The 14,929-nt window shown below is 49.7% G+C and overlaps 1 protein-coding gene across 4 annotated transcripts in view; it reads left to right on the top strand.

The window, feature by feature from the left end:
• The window catches only part of Acvr2b (activin A receptor type 2B), a 37,400-nt gene extending 24,619 nt beyond the window's left edge, over nucleotides 1–12,781 (top strand). For all 4 annotated transcript variants that reach the window (XM_050141723.1, XM_050141722.1, XM_050141720.1 and 1 more), the window contains exons 7-11: nucleotides 115–263; nucleotides 2,033–2,147; nucleotides 3,085–3,223; nucleotides 3,307–3,437; nucleotides 3,948–12,781. In XM_050141723.1, the coding sequence (XP_049997680.1) occupies nucleotides 115–263; nucleotides 2,033–2,147; nucleotides 3,085–3,223; nucleotides 3,307–3,437; nucleotides 3,948–4,142 (729 nt within the window). In that variant the 3' untranslated portion in view covers nucleotides 4,143–12,781. The remainder of the gene's footprint in view (nucleotides 1–114; nucleotides 264–2,032; nucleotides 2,148–3,084; nucleotides 3,224–3,306; nucleotides 3,438–3,947) is intronic.
• Nucleotides 12,782–14,929: the final 2,148 nt, after the last annotated feature.

Genomic DNA, 14,929 nt, shown 5'->3' with positions numbered 1-14,929 from the left:
TTTCTGGGGCAAGAGTCATCACTCTGCCCGTTCTGCGTATTGCAGAGGCTGGGTTGGGTTGCATCTTGTCCTGCATTTGGAGCTTTTGCCCAAGTCTGTGCTGCCTTCTTTTAGGGCTCCCTCACGGATTACCTCAAGGGGAACATCATCACCTGGAACGAACTGTGTCATGTGGCAGAGACAATGTCACGAGGCCTCTCGTACCTGCACGAGGATGTGCCCTGGTGCCGTGGCGAGGGCCACAAGCCTTCTATTGCCCACAGGTACCTGGATTAAGGAGCTCTCCCTGCACTTGTGCTGGGTTGCCCAGAGGGCTAGTGTTGGAAACCAGAGGCGCCTCCCTGTGGTGTGTCAGAGCAAATCTGGCCTTCCTGTGTTCCGGGATAGCTAGCTCTCCAGGCCAGTATTCTGGAGCCCTCTGCTGGGCTCATGAGGAAGTGCTGACTCCTTTGCTTAGGAGAGCTGGCCTTTCTAGTTCTCAGTTGTTGGTCAAGAGCATTTTGTATCCTTAGAAGGACTCTATCTAATCTATGTAGGTTATGTTTGCTGATGCTTGCTGGTATATAGCTCGTGTGTTTGGTTATGTATGATGGCCATGGCATTTTACTCCCGGGATGAGCTTAAAAAGGCAAACGATAGATGATTGCAGAAATGATACAGGGCTCGTAAAACTGTCTTAGGATCTTTTAGGATTTCTGAGCCATCCCCCGCTTTTGTGTGTGTGTGTGTGTGTGTGTGTGTGTGTGTGTATTTCGAGACAGGGTTTCTCTGTAGCTTTGGAGCCTGTTCTGGAGCTAGCTCTTGTAGACCAGGCTGTCCTCGAACTTAGAGAGATCCTCCTGCCTCTGTTTCCCAAGTGCTGGGATTAAAGGTGTGTGCCACCACTACTCAACCATCCTTTTTTTTTTTTTGAGTTAGAGTTTCATTATATAGCTCAGGCTATCATGACTCCACGGCCTCCAGACTCTAGGCATATAGACAGGAGCCATCATGCCAGCCTTGAATTTCACCTTAAGAGCCACCTAGTTAACTTGGCACTGTTGTGTGCAATTAACCGGCACTCACCGGGGCCAGGCTGGATAATACACACCTTTAATCTCAGCACTAAGGAGGCAGGAGCAGGTGGAGCTTTGTGAGTTTAAGACCAGTCTGGTCTACACAGTGAATCCCAGGTCAACCAAGGCCACACATGAGACCCTTCTCACCCCCTCCACCCCCAAAAGAAGACTCCGGCAGTAGCTGTTCCAGACACTCAAAAAATGTCACCTCCCTGAACCCTGTTGCAGGGTGAGGTGAAGCTGTCTCTGTCAGTCCCACCGTAGAGGTGGTGGAGCTATAGCACAGAGACTGCAGCTTAGTGGAGGCCCCGGAACGACTTCAGTCTGGCCCTGTGACTGAGGGAGGGATGAGCCTCCCTGTTGACTGTTGGCTTCAAAGCTGAAGGGCTCCCGATGGTGTTGATAGTAGTGAGAGAAGGCTGTGTGTGAGGCAAAGGCTGGCGCTTGCTCACATAGTTCAGCCTAGCAGCAGCGCCTAGTACATGTAGGGCTGGCCTGAAGCGTCTGTGTGGTCCTCAGTTTAGTCCTCACAGCCAGGCTGAGGGAGAAGTTGGGGAGACTCGGGGCTTGAGGACCCCGAGTTGGGGCAGAGCTGAGGCCGCACACTCCCTGCTCTGCCCCGCTGTGCAGCTGTGGCAAGCAGCTTTTAGACTCTTGTTTCTTTCCAAACATTGAGAACTTCTCGGAAGACTCGTGTGCCATGTCCTCTGAGAATCTTTGGACTGACTTTTAGGATCTGCCCAGCCACCACAGCCTGTTCTGCAGGCTCCGGCAGAAGCCTTCTGGAGGGGGCGGTGCAGGACTCCAAAGCAGCTTTACCTCCTTCCCCCGGAGAGTTGGGGATGGTTTAAGATGGGAGTTGCAAACCCACGCTCTAGCACTGTGAGAGCCATAGTGGGAGGAGGGTCCTGATCCCTCAAGCTCACGGCGGGCTGGGTGTTGATGAGCTTCAGCTAGACTCTGGGCCTCCACAGGGACTTCAAAAGCAAGAATGTCCTGCTGAAGAGTGACCTCACTGCTGTGCTGGCAGACTTTGGCCTGGCTGTTCGGTTTGAGCCGGGGAAGCCTCCAGGGGACACCCATGGGCAGGTAAGGAGTCTGGACAGCGGAGTTAGGAGCCGGCACAGGACTGTTGCTCCTGCGCTCAGCCAGAGTGACTGTGGAGCTGCCTGGGAACTCAGAGCACCGGGGTTTTTGTCTCACCAGCGGGGAAACCAAGTCTTGGAGATTGGCGAAGCTTCCTCCGACCAGGCAGCTGAGCAATCCAGGATCCCCATTTGGGCTTTGGCCACTACTCCTGTATTTCAGTCTTTTTCTGTTTTAATTATTTATTTTTCAAAAATACATTTCATGTGTGTGCGTGTGTATGTGTATATGTGTGTGCATGCATGCGTGCGTGCGTGCATGTTTTATTTAGGGGTCAGTTTTGGGGAAGTCTGAGGTACTCACTGGGTGTCTTGCTTGATCACCTGCCCCCTTGTATACGAAAGCTGGTCTTTCCCTTGAACCGGCATCTCACGCATCAGTCTAGCCAGCTTGCTCTGGGGACCTTGCCCTGTTTTCCAGGTGCTGGTGTTGCAGGCAAGCTGCTTTATGCGGGTCCTAGATACCCAAACTCATTTTATGCTTGAGTGACAAGTACCATAGGAGTTAAGCCATCTCTCCATCTCCTTGTTTGTTAGAGGGTCTCTGTGTTGTTCAGGCGGGGCTGGAACTCGGATCTCTTGCCTCACCTTCTGAGTGCCTGGTTTTGCATCAAGTAGTAATCTCGGTAGAGCACAAAGCCTTGGAGTAGCTTGTTGGGGTGTTCTGGGACCCGTGTAGCTAGTTTGTCAGTACTGTCTCCATTTGGTGATGTTTCTACAGTTATCATCAGCTATGATCTTAACTCTGATGGAGCAGGGCTTTGTGCTTTGACTTTCTGTCTTAATCGGTCTGGTGTACACAGGCCGCGGTTCTCCCAGCTGAGTCTGTATTTGAGTGTAGCTGGTCTCTGGAGACCCTGCCCTCCTTTGTGTTCCTGTAGGTTGGCACGAGACGGTACATGGCACCTGAGGTACTGGAGGGAGCCATCAACTTCCAGAGAGATGCCTTCCTGCGCATCGACATGTACGCTATGGGGCTGGTGCTGTGGGAGCTGGTTTCTCGTTGCAAGGCTGCAGATGGTGAGTGAGTGGCAACTCTGTCATCCTGGCCTGGGGACGGGGAGCTGGACGTCGGGTGATCTCACCAGCCTCTCACTTCTCAGGGCCTGTCGATGAGTACATGCTGCCCTTTGAGGAGGAGATTGGCCAGCACCCTTCACTGGAGGAACTGCAGGAGGTGGTTGTCCACAAGAAGATGAGGCCCACCATTAAGGATCACTGGCTGAAGCATCCGGTGAGGGAGCGGGGTTCAGGAGACTGGGGGTGTGTGCGAAGGGACCTGCCTTGTATGACAGGAGCCTAGGAGCCTAGGAACAAGGAAAGGGCGCCATGTTCCCTAGACCCTAGGGATGTATCTCTGAGGTTGTGGGGAATAAGGTAGACCCTGACCTCCTTCTTGTCCCCACTGTGGCTCAACTGCTAAATGTTGGGCCTTTGTGTTTGGATTTGTGTACAATTTGATTTGAGTTTAGTGCTCCAAGGCTGCAGCCACAGCTGCTCTGGGGGAACAGGAGTTCCTCTTCTTCCTGTGTTGAAGTTTAGCGCACAGTTCCGAGGGTCTCTAAGGGAGGCCTGGACTCAGTGAGGTGACTGATGGGAGGGCAGGACTATGGAGGCCTGCAATTTGTAGCCTTCTAATCGACCTGTAATGGCCGTGGCTGGGCCATCGGCTCTGCCTGATCCTGACACATCGTCACTTGCTGCCCTAACAAGGATTCTCACCCCCCCCCCCCCGGCTCTGCAGGGCCTGGCCCAGCTCTGTGTGACCATTGAGGAGTGCTGGGACCACGATGCCGAGGCTCGCCTTTCTGCGGGCTGCGTGGAAGAGCGGGTGTCCCTCATCAGGAGGTCGGTCAACGGCACTACCTCGGACTGTCTAGTCTCTCTGGTGACCTCCGTCACCAATGTGGACCTGCCCCCTAAAGAGTCCAGCATCTAAGCCTAGGATACGAGCGTCTCTCCAGACTCAGTGGATCTGAAGATAAAAGGAAAAAAGTTGTGTTTTGTTTTGGAAATCCCATATAACCAACAAACACATAAAATGCAGCTGCTATTTTACCTTGACTTTTATTATTATTATAATTATTATTAATAATATTATTTTTGGATTGGATCAGTTTTTACCAGCATATTGTTCTACTGTATTGCAAACAGCGGACACGTCAGCAGGCGTTGAGGTGCTGAGCTGTGAATGCAGAACCAGCGCCGTGCTGAAGAGCCTCAGCCACCTCCTGTCCTTCGGGATCTGTTCCCCCAGCGTTCTCTTTGTCGTCTCAGCGTCTGTAACACAAAGAAACCCATCTCCTGTCCTAGGAACCTCAATGCTGCAATCTCTACTAGAGGAACCTTTGAAGACTGTTACATGAACATACCCTTGCTCAGAAGAGGGTCCCCCTACCCCTTTATTTTGTGTTTCTCCCTTTTCAGGCAGTGAGCTTAAGAAATGGCAGATGTGTCTTCATGGATCGGATGGGTGTCATCCTGACCCAGCAGAGGGAAACAGAGATGAGGAGGATGGTTTAGACCCAAGTTGGAAGGGAGGATGTTTCTGGGGCGGGTTGGGAGCAGAGCTACACTGGACTTGGGCACATTTGGAGCAACACCCTTGGCTATGGAGGCTGTTTTCTCAGGTAACAAGGGATCGAGGGCAAGGACCTTCTGAGGGCCGAGCAGTAATAATGGCATGCACAGGCAGGGTCTGGGAAAGTCCAGGAGCGGGGCCAGGCTGCTCTGCCTGCCCGTTTTCTTCATACTAACTTGGGCTTGCCCACAGGAGGAAATACTACCTTGCTGGCGTCTTAAGACTAGGTGGGGGCATTACAGCTTAGTGGACGTTCTTCGTTAGACATGATGGATGCTGTGGATCTCTTTATGGAGGAGACACCGAACTGCAGTTTCCTGTTGGCAGTTTGGGGAGACGCCTGTGGCGCCCACTGCACGGGGTGAGTGGCCCAGAGGATCCCTGGGTGGGCGCCTTGCTGGCCTGCAGCTCTGGCTTGGCCCCATGCAGCGGCATTATTGGCTCCTGTCTGAGGCTCCTGGACACGGCTTTCTCTGGACCCTTTAAAGCGGTGCATGGTACATATTCTAAAACTGTTTTCTCATACGCCATAACCTTGCTCCGGGCGGTGAATGTTCCTAATGCTGCTGTTTCGACATTGGAATTTTTTTTTATTTATGAAACATGCTAAATTTTTTTTTCAGACAGAACACACACATCCACATATATACACATCCTTTGCTGTGTGGCTTCCGAGGTTTAAATTTTAAAATGTAAAGGAAGTAACTTCACGACCACAGACCACCTCAAACCAGAAATACCTCAGAATTTTCTACTTGTGTATGTTTTATTAATTATATATTTTGTTAGTTGTGTTGTCTTGTAGGAAGTATATTTTAATGTGAGTTGGGTTTTATGACAAGGAAGTTTAAAAGAAATAATAGAGAAAAAGAAGAAAAGCTTGTGTCTTCTAGCCAGCACTACCATTTTGTTTGCTAGGAGCTTCTTGTAAATAGCAGCCATCAGCCGTGGGTCGCTGTCTGAGCTGGCTGGGCATGCATCGCGCTGGGTTAGGCCGGATTTAAACAGCACATCTCTGTCTGGAGGGTAGGCCACTTCCTCCTGGGTTGCTTGGAGGGCCAGGTGTTGTTCCTTAAGTCCCCTGGGTAGTATTCAGGATGACACCCCTACTTTAACTCAGCAGAACCACAGCCCTCAGGCCCAGGTGAGGTAGAAGTGGAGGGTTAATTCCTTTGGCTCAGCCTGTGACTATGCTGTGAAATCTGGGAGGGCGCAGCTCAGAGCTGGGCAGCTGCTCCCTCAGCTTGTGGTGTGTGGTGCCCGGGGAAGCCTGGGCTTGTTCTTTTCTGTGGGTGTTTGTGTACAGGGTGCTGAGGAAGGCCAGTTGACTTCCCTCTCAGACCTTGGTCCTCGTTTCTGTGGATCACCGTGGGCTGGCCAGGTAGTTGGGGGACATGGACTTTGTTTGTGTAAGCTCTGTGTGTCCCCTTCTCCCCCCGCCTGACTTTGTGCTTCGGGATTTCCTTCTCTCAGAAAACCTTTTTCCTAGCGAAACAGGTCTTACAGCAGTTGCTTTTCCTTCCCACCTCTTTCTTTAAGAAGCTTTAAATATTTATTGAAAAGTGCCATATCTGCTTTCTTTAGCTTTCTCCTCAGGCAGTGGAGAGCTCTACTTTTGACCCTTAACAAACCACTAAGAAGTGTAGATCCTTCGCTGCGGGAGTGACCCAGTCACCAGTCACACACTGTGCCAAACATTAAACCTAGATTCCCTGTGTGCTCTTGTGACCCTGGGTGTTTTTCTCTTGTGTGCTGGCTTGGTTTTGTCATAGCATCTCGGCCTGGCTGAGCTCTGGTGTAGAACATCCCACTCAGGGCAGGCCTGATAGCGTTTCTGGGGGTGGCTTCCCACTTTGCTGACTCTGTGTCCAGCCACAACAGTGTCCTTGTCAGGCCTTTGCACCAGAATGGAGTGTCACGAGGGGGTACCTGTTTGGTGTGGCCTGGAGAAGGGAGAGTTGGGGTGGTGGTGTCTGTGAATAGGGGCTGGAGACCGCCTTGAGCCTTCGGGTAACATACCCAGTTGCTCATGGGAGCTAGGTGCTCTTCCAGGGTGGCCCTTGTCCCTCCCTCTCTCTCTCTCTCTCTCTCTCTCTCTCTCTCTCTCTCTCTCTCTCTCTCTCTTTCTTTTTGTGTCCAGTGGGGTCATAGGGCCTCTGCCTTCCACTCTGTCACAGATTTTATGTCACTTTTCCTTCTAGTCCCCTGTCCCTAAGCTTCTGGAAGCCTGAGGAAGTCCCCGTGTGTTCAGAGGGATGAGATCAGTCAGGAGAGAAGCAGCTGGAGAGTTCTTTTCTCTTCACTGCATGCTGTGGTCCAGATAGGCTCCTGTGGCCATGGGCTTTGGCAGAGAATGTTCTGGTTGAAAATCCCTGTGATAACAGGCAGTCATCCGTTGCTAAAGACTTCTGTGGCTGTGTCAGAGAAGGACAAAGCAAATGAAGACAGGGCTGCCATGTCGTGGGGCTCTGCAGAAGACCCTCATGGACGGCAAGGAAGACCATAGACAGCCATTAGCGTCTGGGCTAACATGGGCTGCCCTGGTGCCCCCAACACCAGATGCACAGGGACGTGCTGGCCCTTCTGCTCAGACCTCCACAGCAAAGGGCAGACCTGCTTCTCATCACGAGGCTACCAGGCTTGCCGGGTGCAGCTGGGTCAGCCCTTCCTGACAAGGCTTGGTGCTTCTAGCATAGAGTATGTTCCTGCCGTGCCCTGTCCTCCCTGCCTGCCTGGACAACACCCTTGACCCTCTCTGTCTTGCTACTCTGTCCTAGGCCTTGGGCTTTATAAAGGAATTTTCTTGGTGGCCAGCCTATATCTATTTAATGTTTGCCATGTGTTTTGGCTCAGCCTGGCATGTGGTGGTTCCTAAGCTTAGCCGCTTAGGCAAAGAAGTGACTGTTCCACCCAGAGCTAGAGGACTGGCTGGCTCTCTCTCTCACTCACACACAGAGTTTCACTTTTGTAGTGTGTGAAGTTTAGTGTACACTGCTGGGTAGGAGGATGTCTTGTTTTTCCTAAATAATTAATACAGCAAAAGCTCACTGTACTAGAGTTGAATTCCTGCCGCTGTTCTCAAGAACTCGGCTCATAGATGCGTCCCAGATCACAGGAAAGTTTCATTCAGCTCAAGCTTCACCATCGCCTGTTTCATCCTTTGGGACTTGGTGGCGCGTCCGGAGAGGTGATTCCGGAGCAGTAGGCGACACCTTTCCCAGAAGTGCTGTGTGCCGTCCAACCATCCTTCTGCTAACTGGGGAACCGGCCAGAAAGGGTGACGGCAAGGTGTCCCTTTCCTCTCAGCTTGGGTGACGGGACCTCCCCTTCATCACTGGCTGTTTGTAAAGGCTAAATTTCAGCAGCTGGCTTGTTTGGCCTGGTGTTGAGCTTAAATCCCAGCTAACATTGTTTTAGATAAGTATGCTGAGTAGTTCAGCCGATGAGTCCTTTACAGTCTAGGCGCCAAACTTTCCGTGCACCCAGGATTTAATGCGTAGTTCCTTATGTGTGCTTCGGGGTAGCTCTGCAGCCAGCAATCCTGCTGGGAATGTACCCCAGACCTCTGGGAGGTTTAGGGAAGTGTTTTGGGATAATGATAAGTTTTATAGAACATTAAATTAAGTTTAAAACACTTCCTTGGGAATCAATTAGTTGATTCCAACACACTTTAAAAAAATTAGTTCAATCAATAAATCAGCCCAAGTTCTTTGGTGGGCTCTTGGGATATTGCTATTTGGACTGCTTTGCAATTGCTGTAAGTTACTGTTGGGCTGACAATTTGAACTGAGATCGGGAACGCCTACATCTTTTTTTCTAAACCAAGTTTAGCATTTTCATGCTGGCGTCTTCCAGGCGTGAAGGAAAGAAGACTTTGCCCTTGCGGTGCTATACCTGTCTCCTTAGTGCCCACGCCAGCGAGCGCCACTTCCCCATCCACGGAAGCACCTGGCAACGTTTCCCTAAAGAATTAAAACGCCTGCGTGGGGCAGTGGGCTCTGCATGGCCTCTTGTTCTCCAGGCCTCTGTCCGTGGACTGTCTAGGCTGAGTTAGCGTAGGCTGCCGCATGGGTGCGCTTGGCTGCTGTCGGAACGGGGAGATCTGGACACCTGCAGATGAGACGTACTACATTCGTTTGTAGACTGCGTGTTTGAGTTTACAGTTAGGAGGCGAGCGACCCCATTAGTTTTTTTGGGGGGAGGGGCAAGCAAAGGTGGGTTTTATGTGAGTGAACAAACACTGCCTCGAGTTCTGGAGCGCCCACCCTTCCCTGACTCCTGACCACTCTGCATCAGTGTTGTAAATAAGAGTAGTTCTATTAAGAGATGTCACTTGAAGTTTTCCTTACGAAGTCCGTAGCTCCACCCATCTATTTAGTTCTGTCACGTGACGTCGCCTCCACGCAGTGTGGAGATTGTTTTGTACTACAGATTATTTTTATAAACTAGTGAGTCGGAGTGAGATCGCTTCTGTAATCCAAGCCGATGAGCTTTACTTTCAGGATCGTGCGCACACTGGAGTACGAGGGCTGGAGCTTAGCGCTTGCATGGGTTCCTGGATACCCTGGCAGCCCGGAGTCGATTTACGGGTCCCCGTTGCCCAGGCTCCACTCACAGGGCAGTGAGGCCTCGGTCCTGCTTCCTGCCTGTGGAGGGGACAGCGGCCGGGTGAAGGGAGGAGCTTGTAGTGGGTTTAATTTATGCTGAACAAGGGGTTCTGAGGTTGAAACTTTGCTCCTTTCGTAGAAGGTACCTGACTGGGTTTGGAAGTGGTAGCACAGAGCCCGAAGGACGCATCTAGAGAAAGATTTGAGCCACAGAAAACATTCAAATGGGATTTGGTGGCCTGAGTTCTGCTAACCAGAACCATCTAGGACCATACTGAGCAGTTCTTTGGAAACAGTGGGGCTCATGGATATAGTGCAGGAATTAAATGGAGGGTTCCCAGGCACAGTTTGTCCCTTTTGATCAGGGCTGCTTTCTGCTCTGTTGTAAAGCAGGAACCAACAGAGGAAGCTCAGTACCCCAATCTCAGAGCGGGGTGTCTTTCAGATGCCTGCAAAGGGTTTCTGGCAAGGCCTAGGTGGCCTTCATCTCAACTTTTGATTTTGGGGGAGAGTGGGTGGGACTTTGCATAGGGATGGGGAGGTGGATAATTCAGCTAAATCATGTCCCATGGCCAGTTCTGAGGTTCAGCCGAAGACCTCCTCCCTATACTCTGCCTGCTGGCTCCAGCCTCCTGCTTAGAGAACTGCACTGGATGGGTGCTCCTGCTAAGAGAGCCTTAGTGTGTTGTTTCAAGCCAGCCGTGGTCTCTTCATCCTGATTTAGAATGTTGTTTTACCTGTTATCTATCCCCTTTCTGCTGGGGACACTTAGTCCCAGCTCTAGCTGCATTCTGGAAGCTAGCTCCCCCGCTTCTGTTCCCCATAAAAGACTTCTGTGCTCTCCAGCCGCCTGTCTCGGAATGTAATTCTGTTGTGCCTTGGTTTGTCACCCACCCCTCAAAAGCGACTGCAGTAAGCTTTCTCTACTTGTCTCTTCTAGCCCCCGCCCCTTCCTGCCTCCCTTTCCAGCCCTGATTTCTGGATGCACTTGTGTGATCCGGGTACTTTAAGAACCGGTTACCTCAGACCTCACGTTGAACGGTGTCTCCACCTGGGCTCTCTTGATAACTGCCGACTCTTACCACACGTGCAGAAGGCCCACTGAGTGTGGGCACTGACTCGTTTTAAAGCAAAACTCTTCCCAGATGGACCGGGGGCTTCTGGCAAGCCTGCCCTGGCGCTGCGGGGGGGGGGGGACTGGTTGGGCATGTCATCTGAACGGTGCTTCCTGTGTCCTGTGCATTCTGCCGTGTTCAGTATTCTCATGTGTCTGAATAGGCAAAGCAACCTAACTAGCTGGTCTCGCACGCAAATGAGCTCCAAAGACCAGCTCTTTGTAACGCCCGCATTTCCAGTCTCCAGAGCTCAGACCTAGAACATTCCGTCAAACAGCAGGGTAGAAGCCCCACCCCCACCCCCATCCACTGCCACAGTGCGTTCTGGGAAGATGTCTGTAGTGTATGTTGCTGTGGAATTAGGCCTTGTGGGATATGGCTGCTTGTCATTTTGATGTATTTTAAATAAATATATATATATATTTTTAAAGAGCCTTTTTTACCAGTTCAGAAAGCTTAATTAACCAGCTGTCATCACCTGAATTTTTGTCTCTGGGGCACAGACGGCAGGGTGAGATTAAAAGTGGTAACTCAGTCATGAGTTGCCTGCCCTGGGCTGCCCTGCTGTCCCGCTGACCATGGGACACTAGGGTCAGCGTGCACCTGGTGGGTTTCAACTCAGCCCTCCAGGTGTCTGGTGTCTGCCCTACTTAGCGGACTGCTGACCTCAGTCCTCGCAAGTGCTTTAGCCCTAGTGGGGTTTTCCCAGAGCACTGCCACGAGCGAAGTGTATGAGTTTAGCCAAATAATTTCTCCATAAGGGAAAAGCGTTACAGAGACCAGAGTAGGAAACACGAGTTGTCAGAGGCCGCCTGGGAGCAAGCAGTTGTCACGTGGGCAGAGACCTCAGTTGAAATGCCAGGCCCACCAACAAGAGCGCAATGACTAAAATGCCGGCGGCTTGCTTTCCCTCGCTTTTCTTGTCCAGAATTCTATAAAAATGCAAAGACAGTTGGGTGGTACTTGAGAACTGAAGGCGAGGGTTACTGCAGATTAGCAACAGACTTGGAGATTTCAGTGCCATGACACAAATCCACACGATGCCATTTTCAACTGTACAAGAGAATCTGCTTATGAATGCGACACGGTCCCAACAGTGACGTTAGAGGCCATTTTCACCTGCTGCTCTTTTTCCACAACTGCCCTTGAATCTGTCTTAGTTGTGCAGTACTGCAAACTCACCTTGCGTCGAGTTTGATGTCCATTCCCGTGGAGAAGAGCATTTGGCATGTGACAGACAGTGAGTTGGAAATAGAGCAGAACATCGAATTTTGCAGGGACAGTTTTGGAACCAACAGAAAATGTCACTTTTTATTTACCATCTTATATATCAGTTTTACCAGCTACTTCTAAATTTGTACATTATTTGGAAGAAAAAAAAAACTTAAGACTTGTCTAACTTAGTGGAGAATGTGTGTGCTGCCCTTAGGATGGGTAGCTAAGTCTCACTGAGCTGTGTTATCTAACTTGTATATATGAATTGTAATTAAAAACTTGGATTCATCTGTTTCTCACAGTTTAAAATGATGAGTCATTGCAAAGTCTGCAAGTGTGACTAGTCTATGATTTCAGGCTGTGTAGACGAGAAAGCTCTCTCAAGTGCTGAAACTAAAAACTTCTAGTTTGGGGCTCCAGTTCGATTGAGTACTGTTTGTTTGCCAGAATCTGTGAGGTGTAAATGTAGCGGGACACTTTCCACCCTTGTAGCTATAAAACAAACATTTTGTAGATCAGAAAATAGCTTGTACTACTGAATTAACAAAAGTTATACTAAAGTATCATGTCTTAAAAAATATATATATATAATATATATATATATTATATATATATACAGAGTTAAGCTTGTTGCTGTTACCCTGTCTGGATTTGAAAAGTGTGCTGATTTATATATATCTATATATATTACACACACACACACACACACACACACACACACACACACACACAATGGCCTGAAGCAGACATCCATGTAATTACAGTTGCGAAATGCAAACGTTTTGGAAAGAACATTGTATCATAGTTCATTCATTTGCAGTGGATCTTTGCTCCTTTCTCCTGTGGTAATTTTAGAAACGAGTGTCAAGTTTGAAATTAGATCTGCTAAGTTGGGGTTTTGCTGCTTGAATACTGCACTGGGTCCTCAAACAAACCGATGTGAATGTAGTTTTCCCCCTGTGTGAAGGAGCAGCCACACCCCCCAACAGAATAGGAGGAAAAATCTAGAACTATTTCAAGTTTTATCTTTTTGTATATGAAAATAAATAATAATAAATAAGTAACCTTGTCTGTCTTTTTTATTTTCTTTTTTAAAAAAAATTGTGAGTATCTCTGTATATGTGTATTTGTATGCTGTGTATGGATGCCTAGGGAGGCCAAAACTGGTGATCAGATCCCCTGGAGCTGGAGTTACTCAGGTAGTTGTGAGCTGACATGTGTGTGCTGGGAACTGAACTTAGATCCTCAGGAAGAGCAGCAAGTGCTTTTAACCACTGAGTCATCTCTCCAGCACCTCCACCCTTCTTCCAAGACAGGGTTTCTCTGTGTAGCCTTGACTCTCCTGAAACTAACTCACTTTGTAGATCAGGCTGTCCTTGTACTCCGGTCCACCTGCCTCTCTTGAGTGCTAGGATTAAAGGCGTGTTCCACTACCCCCTGGGTAGTTTTCATTTTTAAACTGTGTGTGTGTGTGTGTGTGTGTGTGTGTGTGTGTGTGTGTTTGTGTGTGAGGTGCGGGGGAGTATTTGCATCTGAGTGCAATTCTGAGGAAGCAAGATGTCACATCTTCTGGAACTGGAGCTCCAGGTGGCTGTAGCTGCCCAGCCCTTGGCTGGGTGCTGGGAATGGCCCTTGGGGTCTCTGCATGAGCAGTGAGTGCTCTTACCACCGAGCCACTGCTGACAGCAAAGATGTCCTCCGTCCTCCACATGCATGCCATGGCATGGGCATACACAGATACACTAGTAATCATACATGAAACTTTTTTTTTTTCGAGACAGGGTTTTGCTGTAGTTTTAGAGCCTGTCCTGGAAGACCAGGCTGGCCTCGAACTCACACAGATCTACCTGTCTCTGCCTCCCGAGTGCTGGGATTAAAGGCACACGCCACCACCACCCGGCCATACATGAAACTTTTAAAATTAAAAACCAACCACAGCCCCATAGCTAGTGGCACCACATTCCAGCAGAGTACTTGGCAGATCGAAGCAAAATGGCCAGGGCCTCGGGGTCATCCCCTAAATGGACTATTCTGCGAGTAAGGGTGAGTTCCTGAAAGACAGGAGGATGTTTTCTGGAAGTGCCAGGAAGGCCACCTCAGGCCTCCCTCTGCTTTGCAGCCCATGCTGAGCAGAATTCTTAGGAGTGGGTCAGAGAAGCCCGGGTTCAGGTGCACGAGACTTGCTCTCCAACCTGGCTACGTGTGGGGTAACCGCTGAGCCACTGAGAAAATCAGCACCAAATGAGAGCCCAAGTCCCCGAAGGAGTAGAGCAACACTGGTTTCTGTTGCCTCGCAGAGAACACAGCTGCGGAAACCAGCCTGCTGCTCTCTGCAGACAGGGTTTTAAGTGGAGAAGTGTTGTTTTTGAGTCCTGCTTCTGGCTGGGCGGTAGCTGCCTTGTAAGTCACCCTTTTTTAAGTAAGCATCTGCTGGAAGACTCTTCAGCGGCCTTTACAGGCCTGCTGTGCAACCTCTGACCCTTTCTAGTCTCTCAGATAATGTTTCTTCAGTGAGTGCAGAAAAGAGATTTTTAGCCCGGTGGCGTACGCCTTTAATCCCAGTCAGAGGCAGGTGATTATTTTTGAGTTCGAGGCCAGCCTGGTCTACAGAGTGAGTTCCAGGACAGCCAGGACTAAGAAAATCCTGTCTTGAAAAAAACCAACAACTGAATCCTTTTTTTTTCTTTTTCTTTTTTCTGTTCATCTAGAGAAACCTTTTCTTTTTTTAAAGACTGTGATTCACCATGTAGCCCTGGCTGGTCTGGACTTGTTACACAGACCAGGCTGGCCTTGAACTCTAAGAGACTGGCCTGCTTCTGCCTCCTGAGTGCTGGGATTAAGGCATGTGCCACCAGGTCCAGCAAAACTCACAGTTTTGGCAAAGGAGTTGGAAAATCTTTAAGACTGGCTTTAAGGCTTACCTGGCTGCTTCCCTAGAGCAAAGGAACTTTCATGAAAAGAAACCACACTGTGAATAGTTTGTGAAAACAAATGTGAGAAGTAGAAAAGAACTCAAGAATTACTGCCTTGTCCCCCACTGATAAATCTCAAGCATCCCAGGGAAGACTGGGACTCCCTTGGAAATTTAAAAACTGGTCCAGTCCTATTTTAGGTGGGCAAGGAGGTCCCCAGGACGCTTCACTGTCCCAAAGCAGCGGTCCTTCCAGTTCTTGGGGCCAAGTGGCATGTACCGTGACATTCAAGTAAA

The sequence above is a fragment of the Alexandromys fortis genome, unplaced genomic scaffold (assembly GCF_014885135.2).
Source record: "Alexandromys fortis isolate MF-2015 unplaced genomic scaffold, M_Fortis_MF-2015_v1.1 scaffold_44, whole genome shotgun sequence".
Taxonomy (NCBI): Eukaryota; Metazoa; Chordata; class Mammalia; order Rodentia; family Cricetidae; genus Alexandromys; species Alexandromys fortis.
This window is presented reverse-complemented; position numbering and strand designations above follow the sequence as displayed.